The 22,658-nt window shown below is 42.2% G+C and overlaps 1 protein-coding gene across 2 annotated transcripts; it reads left to right on the plus strand.

Annotated features, from left to right (window-relative positions):
* The first annotated feature begins 3,826 nt into the window (after window positions 1-3,826).
* Window positions 3,827-22,419, plus strand: LOC121452946 (vomeronasal type-2 receptor 1). 2 transcript variants are annotated; one of them, XM_041659370.1, is made up of 6 exons: window positions 3,827-4,062; window positions 9,200-9,491; window positions 12,109-12,981; window positions 17,523-17,753; window positions 20,019-20,142; window positions 21,437-22,419. In XM_041659370.1, exons 1-6 carry the CDS (start codon window positions 3,827-3,829, stop codon window positions 22,417-22,419), a joined length of 2,739 nt encoding a protein of 912 aa, XP_041515304.1. The 2 variants fall into 2 exon arrangements, with proteins under 2 accessions (XP_041515304.1, XP_041515305.1); XM_041659371.1 differs by having other exon boundaries at window positions 3,926-4,055; window positions 9,187-9,491.
* Window positions 22,420-22,658: the final 239 nt, after the last annotated feature.

The raw sequence follows: 22,658 nt of genomic DNA on the forward strand, positions 1-22,658 counted from the left end.
ACTACTTCATTAGAACATTTCATTGGGTATTTTATAATAGAGGATGTGACAAATACAACTTGTCCAGAATGACAAGAAACCATAGAACCATATTAACAAAACATACTTCCTTTAACCCCTCATTCCTTCTCTAAGGGATGATGCCCTCCGCGGAATTTTCTAGAGAAAATAAGTGCAAAAGTGTTGGTTTGAAAACATTACTCGAAGAAGCAAAAAGAAAGAACATTAAGACACCAAGATAGTAGTTATGTCTAATCTATAATAAAGGCCTTGACTTTAAAAAAAATTAACGCAGAACAAGTCATAAGATGCTAGGTTTTTGAGAAATTCAGTAATATTTGTCATGTCATTGCACAGAGTTAAGTAGAATTTACTCCCCTGTGAAAATGTTACAAAATGGTTTTAATCTCCTATTCTTCTGGATAAATGGAATATAAATATAGATATGCAGATACATAGATACATAGATGAAGAAACATAACTTGCAAAATACTGACCAACAAAACTACAAGTAAATATCTGAATTGAGAACGACATGAGGAACAGAAAGTGCTCTGTCTTTGAGAGAGTTTTATAATGCTCATTTATCTCAATCAGATGAAATGGACAGATGCACCCAGGCATGTTGAAGCAAAAGTTGGAAGTAGTGTGGCTAGCTTAGCAGAATACGTTGAGAGCTTATTTACTGATTTTTACAGGGTTGTCATTCCAGATGGGGGCGAGAATAATGATGGTCTTCTGTTGGTGGAGCGAGCCGCTTTGTTGGTTCTCGCTGCCCAGTTCCTGGCGTCCAGCTAGCTTAGCCCCAAAATAACCATACAGAAGCTGTATTAATTAAATCACTGTTTGGCCCATTAGCTCTAGCTTCTTATTGGCTAACTCTTGCATATTGATTTAACCCATTTCTATTAATCTGTGTATCGCCATGTGGCAGGGGCTTACCTGCAAAATTTCAGCATGTCTGACTCTGCCTGCAGCTCCATGGCATCGCTCTGACTCGGCCCTTCCTTCTTCCAACATTCAGTCTACCTTTACCTACCTACCTAGAGCTCTGCCCTATCAACAGGCCAAGGCAGTTTCTTTACTCATTAATCAATAAAAGCAATACATAAACAGAACGACCTCCCACATTAACCTCCCTACAACTTAAATGAGTTTATGTCAAGTGACAGTAGGTTTCAGAAGTGATCATATTTATTGGAGGGAAAATGAACTCCAGCATTTTCTATAAATCCATCTACCATGTCAGGCTGCTCACAGCCATTTGTAACTTCAGCTCCAGGAGATCCATGCCCTTCATATCCACCGTCTGCCCTTGCAACCTCTCCCACGGGGGAAAAAATTGAAATAAAATTTGAGAGGAAAAAAAAAGACAAATGAAGAAGAAAGGAAAAATCTCATCTAGGAAGCTGTAGTGGGACTCACTGAGTCACACAGTAAACGCTTTTATACATTTATCTTTACTTGCAAGTGTTCATTTCAAAGAGTCATTGGTCTGGTTCCAGGCCTCTGGTTTCTGCATCCTATTGATGCTGGACCCTCACTGGGACTCCTCTTGGATATCCTGTTGTTTGTTGCCCTGTGTTGGGGAGATCCTGCAGCTTTGGGTTTGCAGGACCAACAACTTCATGTGCTCCTGCAGATCATAGATGGGGTGGATATGGAGTGGGCCAACTCACAACCCTGGTTCTGGGCCTAGGTAGTTGCTGTGTTGGTCCACATGCCAGTTCCCCCATTCCCCTGCCCCATCCTAACCACCAGGGTGAGCTCTCCAACATTGCCCCAGCTGGTTTACCCTTGAAGTGATGAACAGGGATAGGGCTAGCTTTCACACCCTCTGGGGTGGCTCTGCCACACCCACACCATCAGGGCTAGCTCTACTGTGTTGCTCAGGTGAGGTGTTGGGGCCACTCTCTTGAGTGCTGTAGCTGATGAGAGGCAGGGACAGCAATCCTGCTCTTATGACCTCCGGGCCAGGTTTTCCATCTTGCCATAGGTGGCAAGGGACAGGGGTGGAGTAAGGAGGTGGCTGGTGGAAGGATGGAAGGATGAGAGGTGGAGGGGGTGGGAAGCGCCTTTCTCTTTTGCCCACACTATTATATAGCAGATGAGGGGATAGACCAGATCTCCCCCACTCACCTTCTCAGGCTGGTTCACCTACACCCAATAGTATCAGCTCTACTATACTGCCCAGGCAAGGTGCATGGTCCACTTTCCTGAGTGTTACAACTGGTTAGGGGGAGGATCAGCTCGCTTGCCCACCACACGTGGCAGAGGAAACGGGGGGGGGGGGATGGTATCTTTCCCTCACCCTCATCACCACATGGAAAACGGTACCAGCTATGCCCCTCTCATGCCCTCAGGACCGATTCACCCACACCTGAGTCTACAAAGCTGCCCGGCAAGTGCAGGGTCAGTTCTGAGTGCTGCAACTGGTGAGGGGCTGTACTTTTGTTCTTAAGAACAAAACCTAAAAGGTGCTGTATTCCATCATGGAACTAGACTATAAATGACTCAAAAACCTCCTTATTGGGGCTGGAGAGATGGCTCAGAGGTTAAGAGCATTGCCTGCTCTTCCAAAGGTCCTGAGTTCAATTCCCGGCAACCACATGGTGGCTCACAACCATCTGTAATGGGGTCTAGTGCCCTCTTCTGGCCTGCAGGCATACACACAGACAGAATATTGTATACATAATAAATAAATAAATAAATATTAAAAAAAATCTCCTTATTGTGTGCTCTTAGCTTATTCTATGTCTTAGAATGACAATTGAAGCTGTATTCGTTACCACCGTACATCAAGTTTGTATGGGTTTCTATTGCATCTGTGAGGAGGGTACTCTGGAGAAAAGTTGCATGCTAAAATGGTCTGTATGATTTTCAAGATCTAATACTTTGCCTGGACTGTACTCTGAAAATACTATGAATTATGTACTTGAAGGAGAGAATTTGAAAAGGGGATAATAGGGCAACAGAGGAGGACTAAGAAGAAGGGTGAGTCCACCTCCTAAGAGAGGTTTGTTTCTGAGCTGGACCTCGTAAGAAAGGAAGCAGATGAACTAGAGGTGTGGCTCAGAAGTAGTATGTGGGGAGGAGGGGAGAGTAGACATGAGAAAGGGAGAGGGGAGAAGCAGGGGAGAGGATGAAGGGAGAAATGGGGGTAGAATTTTTCAGGAGAAATCAGAGCCATGAGCCTGAATCTATGGAGTGGGAGCTGAGAAAGCACTGCATGTGGTATTGAAGGGTAAAGGAAACAGTATGCATGAAATAAACACATTAAATATATCAGGGCCTTACAGGGTTTTTTCCCCTAAGGTCGTTGGTTAGTGTCCTAGTCATCAATGAGGTAATGATACTGCTGCACACTTTTGATACCTTGTGATGAAGCAGGATGCTTTTGTTCTCATCTTTGGCATAGAGAAGATCCGACAGAATTGGTTGTAGGGAGAATTGAAGAAGCCAACAGTGCTGGACAAGAGAGGGACAGTTTCTACAAAATCAAATGACTCTTTGTGATTTTGTCTTTTTGTCTTAGTGAAAAAAAAATCAAATGGCTCATACCCAGAATCCACATCTCTGTCATTTATTATTACAAAGTATAAGGGGATTTTCCAAAGTGTCTTCTCCAAGGGTTGCTTGGCTCCCAGTCCAGATCCACAAATTGCAAGTGATTGCAAGCCCTGTGATTGAGACACGAAAATTATGTAGCAAGTAGTGGCAAGCCAAGTCCACTGGGAGACACACACACTCTAATGCTCAATCAAGATGCTTCACTAAAATGTGTGTGATTTCCACACTAGTCGGTTTCTTCAGACACCTTATTAACATGGCCGGCGAAAAGATATACTTGGCTCTAGGATTTCTTGCATTTTTATGGGCTGAATTGGGTACTCAAAACACAACAGAGGAACCCCAATGCAGGTTGATGGCTAAGTTTAATTTGTCTGGATACGTAGATGCCAAAAACCATTCACTTGTTATTGCAGGACTGTTTCCCATTCACTCCAGGACCATCCCAGTAGATGAATCTATTTTGGAGCCAGTATCACCCATGTGTGAAGGGTAAGTCAGTATTTAATCTTCTTTCTTGTCAGTTCAGGTGGTGGGGGAGGAGTGGGGTGGTTATGGGGCTTGGGTCTCCAGGTGGAGTCTCAATGCTATACAGAATGGTTGGTTCTCCAGAGCGCTCTGTGGTGCAGCTTCAGCAGCAGCAGCAGCAGCAGCAGCTTGTTAGGCATGGAGACTTAGGGCTGCATCCTAGACTTGCAAAATGAGAACCTATGTTTTGAGAAGACTCCTGTTGATTCCCGTGCACACTGAGGACTGAGAAGCACAGATTCAGAATTAGGTAGCACTGCAGCTCTACTGTTAATTAGTAAAGTCTGAAACCCTTTTCAAGAGACGCACACTTCAGGGGAGCATGGATTTATCTGAACAAGACCTACGCTGCTGGAAGGCTTTGCCCTTAGTGTTCGCACCTCCAAGTTGCCTCCTCAGGAAATAGGATCCATGCCTGATACTAGAATTTGCCAATAATCAGCTGTGAGAAATGCAAAACATGGATAGGACAGCTATGTGTTAATAATCAAGACACACATCACACATACACATGCATACACGTACACACAACCACTTTAGTATGAAAAGAATGCCACAAATTGAAGAAAGCAAAGCAAATTGCCTACAACTTATTTTTATCAGAAAACAATTTTTCGTTTTTCTGTATTGTTTCTTTGCCCCCCCAAAAAAATACACACACACACACACTAACACACACCCTGACACACACACACAGACACAACATCACACTCTAAAGAGTTGTAACGGAAGCACAAACACTGTTTTAGCTGCACCTTTGACCTAACACGCTAGGCATTTCCATGAAGCTTCGTGGCCATCAGAGTTGTTAGGGTACACTGTAAACATTTAGCAGTTACTGACAACTCACATCTTTACCGATTACACCTTTCCCATGATGTGTCTCACGTTCCATATCTGAGATGTCATTGGGTGAAGGGTAGTAATCAGAAAATAGGAAGGTTGACAAAGAATCCCATTCTCAAGCCTGTCATTGCTTTCCACAATGAAGCCAAAAGAATGGGGAAGAATACACAGATTTTACTTACAAAGAGATGATTGTAGAGTCAAATTTTATTTATCATATGAGTTTTCACTTCTTTAATTCCCAGTCACCTAAAATGAAAACTTAGAGTTCACCAAAATTCAATACATTGATATTTTATAAATGGAAGTACTTAATTGGTTCTCCACTGGAACTTCTGAAGGTTTCTGTCCCAGAAATGTTAGATGGTAAAGACAATACACAGATTTTAAAATATGAATTTACTTCCCTTAAAAATAATGCGCTAATGCACCATAGTTGAAAGGGTAGAGATATGTCCTATTTAAAATAACTCCCTAATTAGGGTTATTTTGGGATTTGTGTAATCATTGAAATTAGGATTTGAGTGACTGCATCTGGGTCTTATTATGTTAAAAAATACAGTTCTTTAAAATTAGATTTTATAATTATTTTCCACCAGTATCTGTCAATTGTTCCTTCTCTCTTACGGTCCCAGTGTTCTCCAAGCCTCTTATTATTCTTCCATGGGATTCAACTTTTCCTTCCAATGGTCTATGTAGTGTTCAGAATCCAGGGTCAAAATAAGCAATATTAATTTATTTTTTGAATCATAAACTTTCCCTAACTGATTTAGAACTCCAGCATGGGGTTTGGAGCAGTTTCATTCTGAAATAAACAACGTGAACGCTGCACTAGTCTCAGCTGTCCAATTGTTAAAAGTGCATAAAACAGAGAGTCTTTGTATTATTTTGAAAATGTTGCTCAGAATAGAGGAAAATAATGAGATGGAGAAAAGAAAGGTGTATTTAACTTTTGTTTGGTAGTGATAAAAGGAAGATTTAGACATTATGAAATACTGCAAACCTCATGATAAAAATTAACAAATGTAGGAAACTTTGCCACAAATCCCATTTTTTTTTTTTAGCAATTACCCTGTGATGATTTAAAATGATTTCCCTGATAATCCCTAAAACACTTCCGATGCAGCTCAGCTACAGAGCTCCCTGTTTCCCTCACAGCTGTCTTCTCAGCACAGCATCACTTCTTGGATGATTGCTTTGTAATGATGGAGAACATCCTCATACAGTTGAGGGGCTATCAGTGGACATATTAGTTTGTTCGCGTTTCCCAGTACTACAATAATCTCTGGGAGCCAGAGCAATGGTTCAGCAATTAAGAGCACTGACTGTTCTTCTAGAGGACCCAGGTTCAATTCCCAGTACCCACATGGCAGCTAACAACTGTCTGTAACTCTTCCAGCGGATCTGACAATTTCATGCAGGCAAACCACCAATAAAATAGAGAAATAATGTTTCAAAACCTCTGTACTTCCCTTTGGGTAGAAAGCTTTCTTTCTATGGTAAGAGTGGCTTTCTCGGCTAACTTCTCAAGGGATGGAGTTACTGCTTCGAAGCAGGCAGATAGTTTTCTGCCTCTTGAGGTAAATTTTTAATCTTACTTTGAAAAAAAGATACTGCTACATTTATTTCAAAATCTTGATGATGTCACCATGGTTAATCCAGAAACAGCCATCTGTGCTGTGGTGTCTTCTGCGCCTTCACTCCATCCCTATTCTGCCCCAGCTGAGCCACTGTCCTCTGAAAATATCCCTCTATTCCTCACTACAAACTGATGCGTTCCCCTGTCTCAGAGCCTGGACTCATGTGGCTCCTTCTGTTTGAAGTTCCCTTCTTCTGTTTCCAAGGCAACTTTTAAACCCTAGTATGCCTGTAAGTTTCTCCAGGTGTCCCTTTGTTCTGCATCTACTCAGATGGTTGTGTTTACCATCTCAGGTTGTAACTGTTAGGCTGTTTTTCTGTTTCATACCCAGACAGTGTTGTGCATGTTCTTTTACTGTTGTGTTATACTGTCTTGAGAAAGGAAAGAACTACCTCTTAAATGATAATTCAATCAACAGGGAAGAAAATTCCAACGTTCCAAAATGCTTATTGTTATTGAGTAGCTTTACAGTTATTAGGTTTATTTATTTTTATGTGTGAATGTTTTGCCTGCATGTATCTGTGTGTACTATGTCCATGCTTGCAGCCTGTGGAGGCCAGAGTTGGATACCAGATCCTCTAGAACTGCAGTTATGATGATTATGGACCTCCACGTGGGTGCTGAGAATTAAACCTGGATCCTCTGAAAAAGCAATAGTGGTCTTAAATGCTGAGCCATCTCCCCAACTTCCTACTGTTAGCTATTTAATTAAAAAAAATTACTGAGAAGAAGATGAAGTTAAATATCTACAGAAGATTTTAAGGCACAAAGTCATGCTGAAGTACTTGCCTTTAGTAAATTAAAATGTGCTTTAACACTGAAGACAGAAAGAAGAAAATAGAAGAGTTAGTTGATATATATAGGAGGAATTGCAAAATGTGGTCCTGACCCACAATACTTATTTTAATGGCTAGAGAATTAAAAGAATGATATATCATAGTAAATATCCTTCAGTATTAAAAATAAAATCTTAGAAGGATATGCAATTGGAATTGTATTACACATAATTTTTGTAATGTGTTTCCGTACTCTTGCTTTGTGCCTTAATGTATTTTAGTGATTTTTTAAGTATGTAAAGGCATTTTATTTTCTTTCTTATTTGTTGGCTTATTTGTATGTTTGTTTTGCATCCCAAACAGTTTCCCCTTCTTCTTCTCCTCTCATATCTCTTCCCCACCCACCTACTCCTCCTTCTCCGTTTCTCTTCAGAAAAGGTCAGGCCTCCCATGGATAACTTGATATACCAACCACGGTATGTCAAGTTGCAGTCAGACTAGGCACCTCCTCTCCTATTAAGGTTGGGTGTGGCAATCCTGATGTGGGATGATGCTCTTGTATACTGTAAAGATGTCACTCATATTGGTTTAATAAGTCACTGATTGGCCAGTAGCCAGGCAGGAAGTACAGGTGGGGCAACCAGACTAGGAGAATTCTGGGAAGAGGAAAGGCAGAGACACAGACATCAGCCAGAATCAGAGGAAGCAAGATGAAGATGCCTTACTGAGAAAAGGTACCAAGCCATGTGACAAAACATAAACAAAAATCATATAATCATTTAAGTTGTAAGAGGTAGTTAGTAATGAGCCTGAGCAATAGGCAAACAATTTATAATTAATATAAGCCTCTATGTGTTTATTTGGGAGTGAATGGCTGCAGGACTGAGCAGGGCAGAAACTTCTGTCTACACAATCTAGTATTGTAGTAGAATGGGTCCCAAAAGCAGACAACAGAGTCAGAAATAGTCCCTGCTTCCACTATTAGGAGTCCCACAAGGAGACGAAGCTACACAACTGTAAAGTTTATGCAGAGGGCCTAGATCAGTCCCATGAGCCTGATTGTTGGGTCAGTCTCTATAAGCCCCTGTGAGCCCAGGTTAGTTGTCTCTGTGGGTTTTCTTGTGGTGTCCTTGACACTCCTGGTTCCTATAATTTTTCTTCCCCTCTTCCAGAGAATTCCCTGAGGTCCACCTTATGTTGACTGTGGGTCTCCATCTGTTTCTGTCAGTTTCTGGATGAAGCCCTTTGGTGGCAGTTGAGCAAGGCACCAATCTGTTCTTCTTACTGCTCTTAATGTATTCTAGTCGTTTTTATAATTATTATTAATGATCAGAAGAACAAAGGTCAAGATAAGGAGAAGAATCATATGGCCTCAAGGACTTCCTATGAGAGTGGAAAACAAGGGGGACTGTTGGTGAAGGGAACAATTATTATAAGTATATTTTTGTGAAAAAAAGAGATAATTGGCCGTTTGGGAAAACCACAGAATATGTGTGTGTGTGTGTGTGTGTGTGTGTGTGTGTGTGTGTGTGTGAATAAAAACCCAAATGTTTGATCCCCAAGATTACTAATCAATAGTGAATATGATTCAATATTTGAAGATTGTAATGTCAATTGAAGAGGAGACAACAGAGGTACCTATTGCTGCTTCAGCAAAAAGGTGTAATCACTTGGTAACTGAAGATCCTTCCTGGAAAAGTCCCCCACCCCCACCCACACCTGCACCCCACACCCATTTGCCTCCCCACCTTTAACACCACCCAATCCTCAACATCATCCTCACCCCCACCCTTTCCCCTATCCCCAGTGGCCAGTCCCTCACAAAAGCTTTCCTTTCCAGGTTTTACTTCCGAGGTTTCCGCTGGATGAAAACCATGATCCACACCATCAAGGAGATTAACGAGAGGAAGGACATTTTGCCCAACCACACTCTGGGCTATCAGATCTTCGATTCCTGCTATTCCATCACCAAAGCAATGGAATCAGCTTTGGTGTTTCTAACAGGGCAGGAAGAGTACCAACCCAACTTTAGAAACAGCACTGGATCAATTCTTGCAGGAATAGTTGGATCAGGGGGATCGTCCTTGTCAGTTGCAGCTTCAAGAATTTTTGGGTTATATTACATGCCTCAGGTATCTCGATATATTGTGTTGAGTGCTTGTAAAGAAATAGAAATGGGGATTGGGGAGATGGCTAAGAGGTTAAGAGCACTTGCTGTTCTTGCAGAGGATCTAGATCCAGTCCCTAAGACTCATATAGTGGTTCTCAACCACCTGAAACCCCAGTTTTAAGGGATCTGAAGCCCTCCTTTGGCTTTCATGGGCTGCTGGATACATGCAGTACACATAAACTAATGCAAACAGACAGGCATACACTTGAAAATGGTGGCACACACACTTTAATCACAGCACTTCGGGGTGTATGGAGCAGAGGCAGGCAGATCTTTGAGTTGGAGGCTAGTCTGGTCTATAGAGCTAGTTCCCAGACAACCAGGATAACACAAAGAAACCATGTCTTGAAAAACAAACAAAAATATTTTTAAAAAATACAGTGTGTAGAAACTGTTGAAAATAAGAGATGCGAAAGACATTGAGATGAGCTACAAAGACAGTTTGGGATGGGTGTGATGACGTTCCAAGTGTTCCTCAGCCACGAGACCTGAGGCTTCCTTAGAGGGGATTGGAATGACTCTACCCAGAACATTCTGTTTGCAGGGATGGATGCAGAGATTAAATACTTCTCACTGTCACCATGCTCCAGAGAACGGGATGCACAGTTGGTGGTTGATCCCTAGCTGGAATAAGGCATGGTTTGGTTTTGGTTTCTGTAGATGCTTGTCAATGACCACCTAAATCATCACACTCACAGTCTAAGATGGGTCTCGGAATTTCACAAAATGGATGTCCTTTTGGGATACTACCAAAAGCTGAAACAACTTTACAGATTATTGTGCATGTGCAAGCATATACATCCATGACTACCATGACATAAATATGGAGGTTAGAGAACAACTTTAGAGAGTCGTTCCTTGCCTTCCACTTGGTTGAGGCAAAATTTTTCATTACTGATTCTGTCTAGTATTCTCAAGGCTAAGTATCCTGCGAGCTTCTGGCCAATTCTCCATTCCCTGTCTCCCACCTTGCTACAGATGTGCAGGGATGACAGATGTATGCCACTGCATCCACATTTTGCCTGGAGTTTGGGAACTGAACTTAGGTCATCAGGCTTGCATGGCAAGCACTGTACCCACTAATCCATCGCCCCAGTCCTGTCTTAGCTTTTTTAAAATGTGTTCTTTCCTGTAGATAACTTCCATGATGTTGCTGCCTGTGTTACGCTAACAAAGAGTGTCAGTGTTAGCCAGAGGATTAAGAATGAAATGAAAGGCCAAGAAAAGAGAACCTAGGAAGTGATGGACTCCATGAGGGAACTGACAGTTCTGGAGCTGGGGACTTGTAATATAGAAGACCCTACTGGAAGTGATACAGGAGTAGCATAATAAGGAGAATGAGTGATGTGCCGAGTTAAATTACAGAAGTGCACAAAAATGGTCACCCACACATGGCAAACTAAGTTCCATTATCAGGTCCCTAAAGGTGTGTAGAGCACAGCATCCACTCTACAGTCCTATGCCTGTCGAACCCATGCCACTACAGCTCGGTGAGCAAGCCAGGAACTGGGCCTGGAGAGTTAAAACACATGCACAGAGACAGACAGAGAGAGACGTGGACACGGGTCATCCTTGATACAAGAATGCCAATTGTATTGTGTGCTCCAGGGCAGCTTATATAGGGATCCTTAACTGATAGCCACATCCCAGCTCTAGGGATCTTTTCAGCAGCAGGCCTCATCGGAATCCACTCCCCCGCCATCAGGGTCTCGTGCTCAGAGCAGCTGCAGGCCTCATCAGAACCCACTCCCCCGCCATCAGGGTCTCGTGCTCAGAGCAGCTGCAGGCCTCATCAGAACCCACTCCCCCGCCATCGAGGCCTCGTGCTCAGAGCAGCTGCAGGCACAGGTGTTCTGCTCCGTTCACTCCAGCAGGCAAAGGGTCAGAGGCAGGCAAAGGCAGTCAAGGGGCCAGGGATCTACAGCTCCCAACAAAGTGGGAAATACGTCCAAGGATTACTGACCGACAACAAAAGGGTGTACTTTATGTGAATAATTATAGTCCTATAAAATGAGAGTGTCAAAATTCGTTGCAGAAAAAATGCTTGCTTAGACGTGACACTGGTACTACCTTTTAGCATCTACTCGTGTAGAAGTCCTGGCAGAATGAAATAAGTAAAGAAAAATACAAAAGGAAAGAAAAGAACAAAACTAATTGGGGTGACAGAGGAGTGAGAGAATGTAGGCAAGACAAATCGGCGCTACCAAATGGATGGGGAGTGGGCTCAGTCCATCATCTTCGCGCGTGAGGTACTGAAGGTGACAAAGAGTCTGGATGTCAGGACTCAGAGGAGTCACAGATCTCCCAAGAGGATAAAGGAAAGAGCAAATGACATCTTGGTCAAGGCCATTCATGAAAATACTACATTGAGTTTTATCAATAATAGACAGCCCTAACCCCCTTGGTATTGACAAGGAAGACTGAAGACTTCCATTGATGGACCTCACTCACTCAGTAGGAGCAGAAAGTGATTTTTCATGGAAAAAAAATGTGAGGAAAATGAAAGACCTATTCAGTTCTTCCCTCTCAGAATATTCTGAAGCTTGCCTCCTAATAACTATAAATATTTTCAATTGTAGGTTGGCTATACTTCTTCCTCCTCAATTCTTAGTGACAAATTCCAGTTTCCATCTTATCTTCGCACAATACCCAGTGATAAGATCCAGTCGGAGGCCATGGTGAATCTTATCCAACACTTTGGTTGGGTCTGGGTAGGCACCGTTGCAGCTGATGATGAGTATGGAAAATATGGAGTAAAAACTTTTAAGGAAAAGATGGAGATTATCAAACTCTGTATTGCATTTTCTGAAACCATTCCCAAAGTCTACTCCAATGAGAAAATGCAAAAGGCCGTCAAGGCAGTGAAGAGTTCCACGGCCAGAGTCATTGTGCTTTTTACCTCTGACATTGACCTCAGCCCCTTTGTGCTGGAGATGGTTCATCATAACATAACTGACAGGACATGGATAGCCAGCGAAGCCTGGATTACCTCCGCCCTCATTGCAAAGCCCGAGTACTTCCCCTATTTTGGCGGAACTATTGGATTTGCAATCCCAAGAACCGTTATACCAGGACTGAAAGAGTTTCTTTATGACGTGCACCCTAGCAAGGATCCGAATGACGTCCTGACCATTGAATTCTGGCAAACTGCTTTTAACTGTACCTGGCCCAATAGCAGTGTGCCTTACAACGTGGACCACAGAGTGAATATGACTGGCAAAGAAGACAGGTTGTATGACATGTCTGATCAGCTCTGCACTGGAGAGGAGAAGCTGGAAGACCTGAAAAATACCTATCTGGATATGTCTCAGCTCAGAATCACGAACAACGTCAGACAAGCTGTGTATGCTATGGCTTACGCCCTAGATAGTCTCAGTAACTGTGAAGAAGGATACGGTCCATATAAGCCAGATAAGTCTTGTGCATATATACCCACCTTTGAATTCTGGCAGGTGAGTTGTTTTACTTTATGATATAGCATGCCATTCATAAGTATTCAAGACCTTAAAGCTATTTACAATTGTTTTTGATAGTCACATTTCCTTATATGATCACTTAAAGAAATGGTTTGCCTGTTTGACTGGGATGGTTTTTGTTTGTTTGTTATTCCTGAGACACATTTTTTTTCTGTAACTTTCCTGGCTGTTCTGGACCATTACCTGGGAGTCTCACTTCCATGCCTCCTGGTTTTCAACTCATATTAAGCAATTCACATTGGTTCAGAGTAACCTTGAGGCTGGAGGGCACATTTTTAATCTGAGTCACACCTTCTCTTGAAAGTGGGGATGGACTTGGAGGGTTTTTTTCTCAGGCTTCATTCAGGGCAACATTCAGGTGACTTCCTGTTGCCTTTGAGTCCAGATGTGGCTCTCTCAGCTCCCGCACCATGTCTGCCTGCGTCCTGCCATGCTCCCCTTCATGATAACCATGGGCTGAACTCTGAAACTATAAACAAGCCACCCTAAATTAAATATTTCATTATAAGAGTTGCTGTGGTCATGGTGTCTCTTCACAGCAATAGTAACCCCTAAGGAAGACAGTCTCTAACTTGTTACTTCTTCCTTGACTGAGCATCATCATTTATCTTTAGATAATTCTCTGTTGATACAACAGAGGCTGCTGTAGCTGGGACCTTTGAATTTCCCGGAGACATTCATTTTCAATTATTGCTAATACTATTAACTTTGGTAGCTTAACTGTAATATCACCATTTTTATATGAAATTGCTATATTTTCAATGGGAAGTAATAATTATCTTGTTGGACAACATTTTGAGGCTCTGAAAATGTATTGCTTTTAATTATACATTTTACTGATGAGTTTTAGCACTCACTGAAATTATTCTTTATTTTTTTGTTATTACTGTGTATGTGTGCCTTTTTGGTGGTGGGATCAGTTCCTTAATGTGGAGACATATGAGTAAAAAGACAATGAGCAACTCTCTGATATGGCATTCCACCATACTTGAATTTCTTATAGAAGTAGATACATATTTTAACCAAAGGTAAGTGATTACTTCTGTAATCTAGGAGACCCCTCTAAATAAACAGTTCTAAAATGAACTCTTCAATCAGTTGGGTCTTGATTATTAGGACACAGAATGAGGAAGAGAGAGGAAGAGCTTGTAAATTAAAGTTCAGAGAGGTGAGGGAGAATCTTAGCTACTCATGGAGGTATTGGGGTGTCTGTGGATGACTTTCACCTAGGTCTTGTCAGAAGAGAGACAGAGGTTTCCAGGAGACTCAGAAGAATTGTCTGAGCTTCTGGGTGTAGAACAGTCTTAACTCCAGACCGATGAATCCACAGGGACCAGCCCTTGTAGCTTAAGACAGAAGGAAGATTTGCTAAGGTCCCTTTCACAGAGCTTTGAGTGGTCATTTGTCAGGAAGGATGATTTTAAGATAGACCTAGCCTCCTAAGTTAATGTAAGGAGGTGATCATGAAAAGGTAAGGTTACACTTTAGGCTGTTCTTGTCCTGGTACTCAGTGACAGTCTTGATTATCTATCTGCAAGGTACAACATACTGAAATGGATAGTGACTTCTGAGTCCAGCAGGAGGTCTGACCTGGAGGAAGGAGCTACCATAAAGGACTTAAGTGACGTTGAGATAGGTTGTAGACTTGGAAAATATAGGATCATTACAGTTCAAGTGGGAGAAGAATGGGCTAAGAACATTGTCCTGAGTGCACGTTTAGTAAGATCTCTCCCAAGTTCATCTGGACCTTCCTACCTTCCTGGAAGACAGGGAATGTCAACCACTGTGGCTCAAGACTTTAATCTCAGTACTTGGAGGGCAGAGGCAGGTTGATCTCTGCGAGTTCCAGGCCAACCTGGTCTACAAAGCAAGTTACAGACAAGCCAGGGCTATGAGACCCTGACTCAAACAAAATAAGGCCAACCAACAAAAAAAATGCCAAACATGGGGATGTCATGCTGCATAGAGACAATACTTAATTTTGAAAATAATATTAGAATGCCAGCTGGTGATTAAACTAATTAGTTTAATTCTAATTTAATTAGAATAAAAGGTGGCACACCTTTAATCCCAGCACTCGGTAGGCAGAGGTGGGTGGATCTCTGTGAGTTTGAGGCCAGCCTGGTCTACAGAGCTAGTTCCAGGACAAGCTCCATAGCTACAGAGAAACCCTGTCTCGAAAAACAAAAACAAACAACAACAACAGCAAACAACAACAAAAAAGAAAGTAATATTAGAAATGAAAACTGGTTCATTATCTGTCTTTGCGAACCAGAAAAGCCCAAAATGAAGGATAATGTATTCTATAAGAATGATTGTTATCTCTGAGGTCCTGTTCCATTTTTGTTGGAAATGCCGCTATGGTAAAGGTATTCACAGGAACTAATAGGTACTTGAGTCTCTAACACAGAGGTAGGTGAATGAACCCTATTTTCTAATTTTCCTCTGGCATACTTGACTATGTTGGAGAGGCTGTAAAGGAAAGTGGTCTGAGGACTCCTTTCGGATGGACCTGACAACAGGTTGGGAAAGGTTTGGAAACTGACCATAAGGAACTCTGTCATCTGTGGAAAGAGCTCCACCGAGGGATGCAGTGAGGATATTGGAGAGCAAAATTGGGAACTAAGGCAACCTGAAGCAGAAGCTAAGCCACTTGTTTTCCCTGTTCATCAGTTTGTTACCCGTGGGAATGCCCCAGTTGATGTGGGATTCTCCTCTGTATGCTGTGATTACCATTAATAAATAAAGAAAAAGTGTTCTGTGTCAGTACGCAAGGGAGCTTGATCAAGCTGCATTTGGGTTACGTGTATGAACCTCATCTGCCCAGGCATGCATGAAGATCAAGATACAGGGTTTTTTTCACCATGCAAAAACAAACAAACAAACACAAACACACAAAAGGGCACCAATGTAAAGATTAAAACAACGACAACAAAAGCAATCTCAATGGTGAAAAAAAATTGTAGACAAATTTAATACATTATTAAGGTGAATAATAATTAAAAACACAAAAATTTAAATAATATAGTAAGGTGAAAAAAGTGATGAGGGTATAGTAAATAAAAAAATCAAGAGGGAGAATGAAGAGAGGACCTGAGAGGTGACAGCCGTATGCATAGGGTAAACATGTCCCCTGAATATGTGGACTTTTCTTTCCAATGGAAATGCTGTTGTGGTCAGTACTGGACAAGTGTCTTGTTCCCATCAGAGCTGGCTTGGCCTCACTAACATTCCTTCTTTGCTTACAGGGGCCTCTGCTGTCTACACTTAGCTTGTATTCTGTGGCCTGGGGAGGTGCTCTGCACCCTCTCCCCTGCCCCCAGGAGACTTCCTAGATTATGTTCTCTAGGGTGACTCTTGCTTTAACTGATGTGTGTCCTATGTACATAGCAATGTGCTATGTGTTATGTGCAATATGCTATGAGATGTGTCCTGTGTGCATAGCAACCTTAGGAAGCAGCTATAGTACTGAGGTGGACATGGAAAGGGTCTGTGTTCACACCTTCAAGAACTTTGAATCACCCTGCTGGAAGGATGCAGCTGTGGGGATTATAAATACCCCTGGAACTTATGTCCTACAGTCAAAGAGAATAGGTGTCTCCAGGACTGATTATCACCCTGGCCTGAGCCTGAGAACAATCAAATTCCAGGGTTGGTCTCAGTTGGTAGACTTTGCTCTTGTTGACTTGGGTTGGTGCTCTCCCTTCCTATGCACTTCCTAACCAATGCTGGGGCTCCTGCTATGTCCTCCAGTCAGCATCTGTTGCTCTGATCTCCACAACTGACTCCTTGATCTGTCTCCTCACTCATGAGGTGTGACAGGTCAAATGATTATTCCCTAATCTTAGGCTCCCAGGGTGGCTCCATTTGAACAACGGGAGACAGTACTCAGATGCTAGACTGTGAGACACATAGAGAGACAAAATGGGCTGTTTCTCCGTCACTAACCCGTCTGCCAAAGGAACGAAGGCTACAGCCTGCTCCTGGGGTGGGGGGACTGCTTGCCTCTCACCCAGGTCTCCCTTTAGAGGAAGCTTCCTCCCTCTGTGCAAGGTGACTTCGTGGTGGAGGCTGTGATTGGTTTATGGCTTTGTCGTGTGGGGCTCATCTCTTTTCTTTGCATTGCTCAAGCGTTCTTTCATTACTTCATTCTCTCTGTGAATTTTTGAGCCGCCCGATTTTGGGCTGGAGTCTACTTTTTTTCTTATTCTGACTTTCACTAGTTTACAGAGCAATAGCTTCTACCCTGCCATCTTACCAGAATGTTCCCAGTGAAACCTTTATAATGCTGTGTGCATGTACATTCAGAGCTCCTCTCCTTGTGGCCAGCCGTGCGTCATGACTGATTTGCACACGTGGCTAGAGGTTGTCCTAGATGATAAAAAAGTAACGGAGAGACCAAGAGGAAGCGCTACAATTTCAAGAATATAAATTTGAAATGATTTTCTTTATAAAACCATTGAATTTTTGACAACTTGCTATCTTCTCTTATTTTTATTGCCTGTGTTGCTTTCTAGCTGATGTACTATATGAAGGAAATTAAATTTAAAACACATGATGACAAGTGGCTCGCCCTGGATGAAAATGGCGATGTGGCAGAAGGTCACTATGACATCCTAAACTGGCAATTAGACAACAATGGAGAAGTTTCCTTTGTGACAGTTGGGACATTCAAATTCAAAAGCAACAAGCATGAGCTCATCATTCCGAGGGATTCTCCACTGTTTTGGAACACCAAGTCATCAAAGGTTAGTGACACTGATAGATTATTTGATTTATAGCTATATATATATATGTACATATATATGTGTACATATATATATATATATATATATATATAGAGAGAGAGAGAGAGAGAGAGAGAGAGAGAGAGAGACAGGGTTCTCTGTGGCTTTGGAGCCTGTCCTGGAACTATTTTTAAAGATACTAATGAAATGTAAAATACTTAGAAATTATCCTAATTACAAATCAATTTTCCTGAATACAGCATATTTTAAAATATATGAAAATTCACGTTCTTAATTTTTTAATATTTTCTTGGATTTTAGTATTAAGCATAAGAATCTGTATGATTTAGTCTCAAGCACTCTTTATGATTTTTGACCATGTTTGTGTTTCATTTCCTCTTTCTGTTTACATAGTGGTGAGGGGTGTGCATGCTTGCCCATGTGTGATGTGATGCATGCTTGCGGTTGTATTTGTGCATGCACGTGCATGCCAGAGGCTGATGTTGGGATATTCCTAAGTCACTCTTGGTAAGATATTTGATCAGGGTCTCTCACTGAACTTGAAGCTCGCCTATTTAGCTAGGCTTGTCCAGTGACTGCTAGTGATTTGCCTGGCTCTCTCATTACTTCTGGGATTACACATGTGTTCTACCATGCTGGCTTTTATTGGGTGTTTGGGATCTGAACGGAGGCTCTTGTGCTTGGGAAGCACTTCACCAAAGCCATGCTCCTATTCCTCCTCTATATCACTTACCCAATGCATTCTCTCATTTTGCAGGGAGGTTGATGCTATAGGTAATAGGACTTATAGTTAGCTGGTGTTGATGATTAATTTTCTCCTCTGGCAGCATGCAGAATACTGTCTAGCACCATGAATGCTAGTCATCATGAGTAAAGCTTCTAGTTGGGCACCAGCTCTACTTCTCTGTGTTTGATAGCTTAAGTGTTGTCTTTAGCAATAGGGCCTTAGACTCAGAATATGGAGAGCATCCGGTAGCCTTGGCAATATCCCGTGGTGTTAGAGTGGTCCATGAGATAGAAACCTTTGGCAAACAGGGATCTATGCAGAAGATGGGCTGAACAGATTTTAGGGGACAGAGGTGACTCTTGCAGACACAACATATCTGATGTATGCATAACTCACAGAGACTGAGGCACCACACATTGTAACTATACAGGTTCAAGCCAGATGGGGTCCCAGCACTGAGAGAGGGAAGTGAGTTTCATGTTCATCCCTTACCAAAACATTGTTTTTCAATTAATGTGCTGACGAAAGGAAAAACAATTTTCTCCAGTGGAGTGCAACTGTGTACATCATCCACACTCCAGGGTAGGTCTCATGCCCAACAGTAGTTGATCAATACAAGACAAACTCTATGGTGGTGTGTGTGTCTGTGTGTGTGCGCGCGCTCGTGCTCTAGGGTATCAGGGGAAGAGCTTTTAAATTTTTGGGGGGGATTTATTCTGTCTTATTCCTTTTTTTGGTTCTGATTTTCACTTTTTTCTCCTTATAAAAGGGAGAGAGAGAAAGAACATGAGGTAGGATGGCTAGGGAGGAGGGGAAGTTCTGGGAAGAGTTGAGAGAGGAGGTAAAACACCATCAAAATACACTATAGGATAAAGCTAAGTGAAAAAAGAAATGCCCTCCCACCCCCAGATTCAGATATAAATTCATCTGTAAATATCACTATTATTCTGTATTTCAATGTGTAAAATTCTTTATGAGTCATGATATGAAAGAAGGCCTCTAAAATTTCTAACCTGACATAGCAAGAAAATATTCCTAAACTACCTCTCTTCTGCAATTGTTTTATGCTTTTTAAATTTGCTCCCTTGAATTGACTTTTAATTTTTTACCTACCATTTATAAAACATTAATTTAATATTATGTTGAAATTATTTTGCTCAGAGAATGTATGTTTCAGGTTTTCAGGATGATTATTGGAGTTTTAAGTTCTCCTAAAACGGGAACAGCCTTAGCAAGCTGTCTCATCTACAGTATCTCATGTGATATTAGCTTGATCTTAAACACCAAGATTACATAGAGCTGCCATTAGCGTTTGCTTGGCATTCCAGAGTCAATCACAAGACTGTTCTTCAGTAGAAGTTCTTTCTAAGCTCTCTATATTGTCATGCCTTGTTTGCTATCTTTGCTCGCTATGCTGGGTTCATCTCCTTTATAAATAAGACACACGTCTCCCTGGAAATACAATTGGGAACATTCTCAGTTTCACAAGTGGAAAAGGTTCAAGGCTTTGTTATATCTACAGTCTTTGTCTTTGTTAGCTTCCCTACTCAGTCTGCACGGACGAGTGTTCTCCGGGGACCAGGAAGGGGATTCGACAAGGGGAACCCATCTGCTGCTTTGATTGCATCCCATGTGCTGATGGATATGTGTCAGAGAAACCAGGTAGAGATGGGCACTTATTCACACTTTTTCACATTTGTCCATTAATTAAATATAAATGAACAAAAAGGTCCTTGGAAACATATTTTTACAAAATTGCAAGCAGTGTATGGCAAAAAATTATTAACATCAATCAAATTATTGAATGTTCTGTGCAGTGTGGATAAAGGATTAAAAAACATATAAAATGTGAAATATGAATAAACTAATAAAATGTTCAAGTTATTGTTTCTAAAATGGACTCAGCACTAACTAGAGCTGGATATGAGTCACTCGCTTATCTTAAGGTGCTGTGCACTGAGAACACGTGCAGGGCACAGCACTGCTGCAGAAGCTCCTGCAACAGCTCGCTCAGTTGCTGCTCTCTGGAGGTGACCTAAGCAGCTTGGTTTTGTGAAGTGTGTTGAAACAGGACAATATACATTTCTCCTTTTTTTGTTGTTGAAGGAACAAAAATTCACTTGACTTTTGTTACATGTCCCTTAAGAATAACCACGTAGAAAGGAAAAAATGGTCTGCAGTGTAGTACAGTTATCCTGCAGAGCTCCCTGGCTACAGGTCCCCAGGGTCCACCCAGAATTCCATCAGAGATGTCCAGCCCGGGAGTCAGAGTGACTGAAAGGAAACACCAGTCTTTCCCTGGATCTTTAAATTACATTGGGTAGACCCATCCCCTCATCTGCTAAAGTAGCTCTTTCTTGATCACCAATGCTTCCTCTTAGAGCCTCCATCCATACAGACTTGGCCTTCTTAGCCTCAGGGACTAGAGGTGATGGTTTTGTTTTTCTTCCTACCCTCATCCTCACCACTCATTCAACTGAGCATCTGGAGTTGACGACATTTGATTGGGCACAATTCTCCTCCATGAGGGGATATTGAATGAGAGAATGAAAACACAAGGGGTTTAACAGATTGCGTCCCAGTCCTTTTGATTGTCTCACCTCAGTAGCTGTGACTTTCTCATTGCTGGGTGGTTCTTAGGTTGATAAAGACACACACCTTTTATAGATAGATAGAGGAGAAAGACAGGAGCACATCACGGGAAAAGACCAATTCAAGAAAGCCTGGGGTTGGAGAGAAATGTGCAATTCCTAAAATTGAAAGCAACTCTCAATCTGCCATAGCATCTATAGGCACCAAGCACATTTTCCCACACTAATTTTAAGATCACACACACATGCACATGTATGCACACACACACACACACCTTGCTCATGCCTTTGACTGCTCTGCACTATTCACAGTTAAATGTGACAACTGGGATCCTTGCAATCAATTCTCTGCTCTTTCCCAATAGGCCAAAGGGAATGTGACCCATGTGGGGAAGACGACTGGTCCAATGCACAGAAGAACAAGTGTGTGCCAAAGGAGGTGGAGTTCCTCGCTTATGAGGAGGCCCTGGGGTTCACCCTTGTCATCCTCTCCATCTTGGGGGCACTCGTGGTCTTGGCAGTCATCGTGGTGTATGTGATCCACAGGCACACTCCATTGGTGAAGGCCAATGACCGGGAGCTGAGCTTCCTCATTCAGATGTCTCTGCTCATCACGGTGCTCTCATCCTTGCTCTTCATAGGCAAGCCACTGAACTGGTCCTGCATGGCCCGCCAGGTCACTCTGGCGCTAGGCTTTTGCCTCTGTCTGTCTTCCATTCTCGGAAAGACTATTTCACTCTTTTTTGCCTACAGGATTTCCATATCCAAAACTCGGCTTATATCCATGCACCCCGTTATTCGAAAACTCATTGTTCTGGTCTGTGTTTTGGGGGAGATTGGTGCATGCTCAGCTTACTTGGTATTGGAACCTCCGAGGATGTTCAAGAACATTGAACCTCAAAATGTAAAGATCATCTTTGAATGCAATGAAGGTTCTATAAAGTTCCTGTGCTCCATATTTGGGTTTGATGTTCTTCTGGCCTTACTGTGTTTCCTTACAACGTTTGTGGCTCGCCAGCTGCCAGATAACTACTATGAAGGGAAATGCATCACGTTTGCAATGCTGGTCTTTTTCATTGTCTGGATCTCTTTTGTCCCTGCGTACCTGAGCACCAAAGGAAAATTCAAAGTGGCCGTGGAAATATTTGCCATTTTGGCATCCAGCTATGGCTTGTTAGGCTGTATATTTCTTCCCAAGTGCTTCATTATTCTGCTGAGGCCAAAGAGGAACACTGATGAAACTGTTGGTGGGAGAGTCCCCACTGTAGACAGGAGCATCCAGCTGACCTCAGCTTCTGTGAGCAGTGAGCTTAACAACACCACAGTGTCAACTGTTCTGGATGAGTAGAGTTGTGAGTCCTAGGGGACTGGCAGAGCTGGGTGATGACCTGGCTTAACCTTCCCTGTCAGGTTGCTCCAGAAGCAGCTGCCTGTTGCTCTGGGGTACTGGGAATTTTTCCCTTCATAATGTAGTCTTGCATAGTGAATAAAACCTTAGTCTGCAAAATACCATTTGTCAAGGAGTATAATATGACATCATTGAAATTGTTAACTACTTCATTAAAAACATTTCATTGGGTCTTTTAC

This window comes from Microtus oregoni, unplaced genomic scaffold (genome assembly GCF_018167655.1).
Source record: "Microtus oregoni isolate MIOR12 unplaced genomic scaffold, Mior012 000010F_ref0000083, whole genome shotgun sequence".
In the NCBI taxonomy this organism is placed as follows: domain Eukaryota; kingdom Metazoa; phylum Chordata; class Mammalia; order Rodentia; family Cricetidae; genus Microtus; species Microtus oregoni.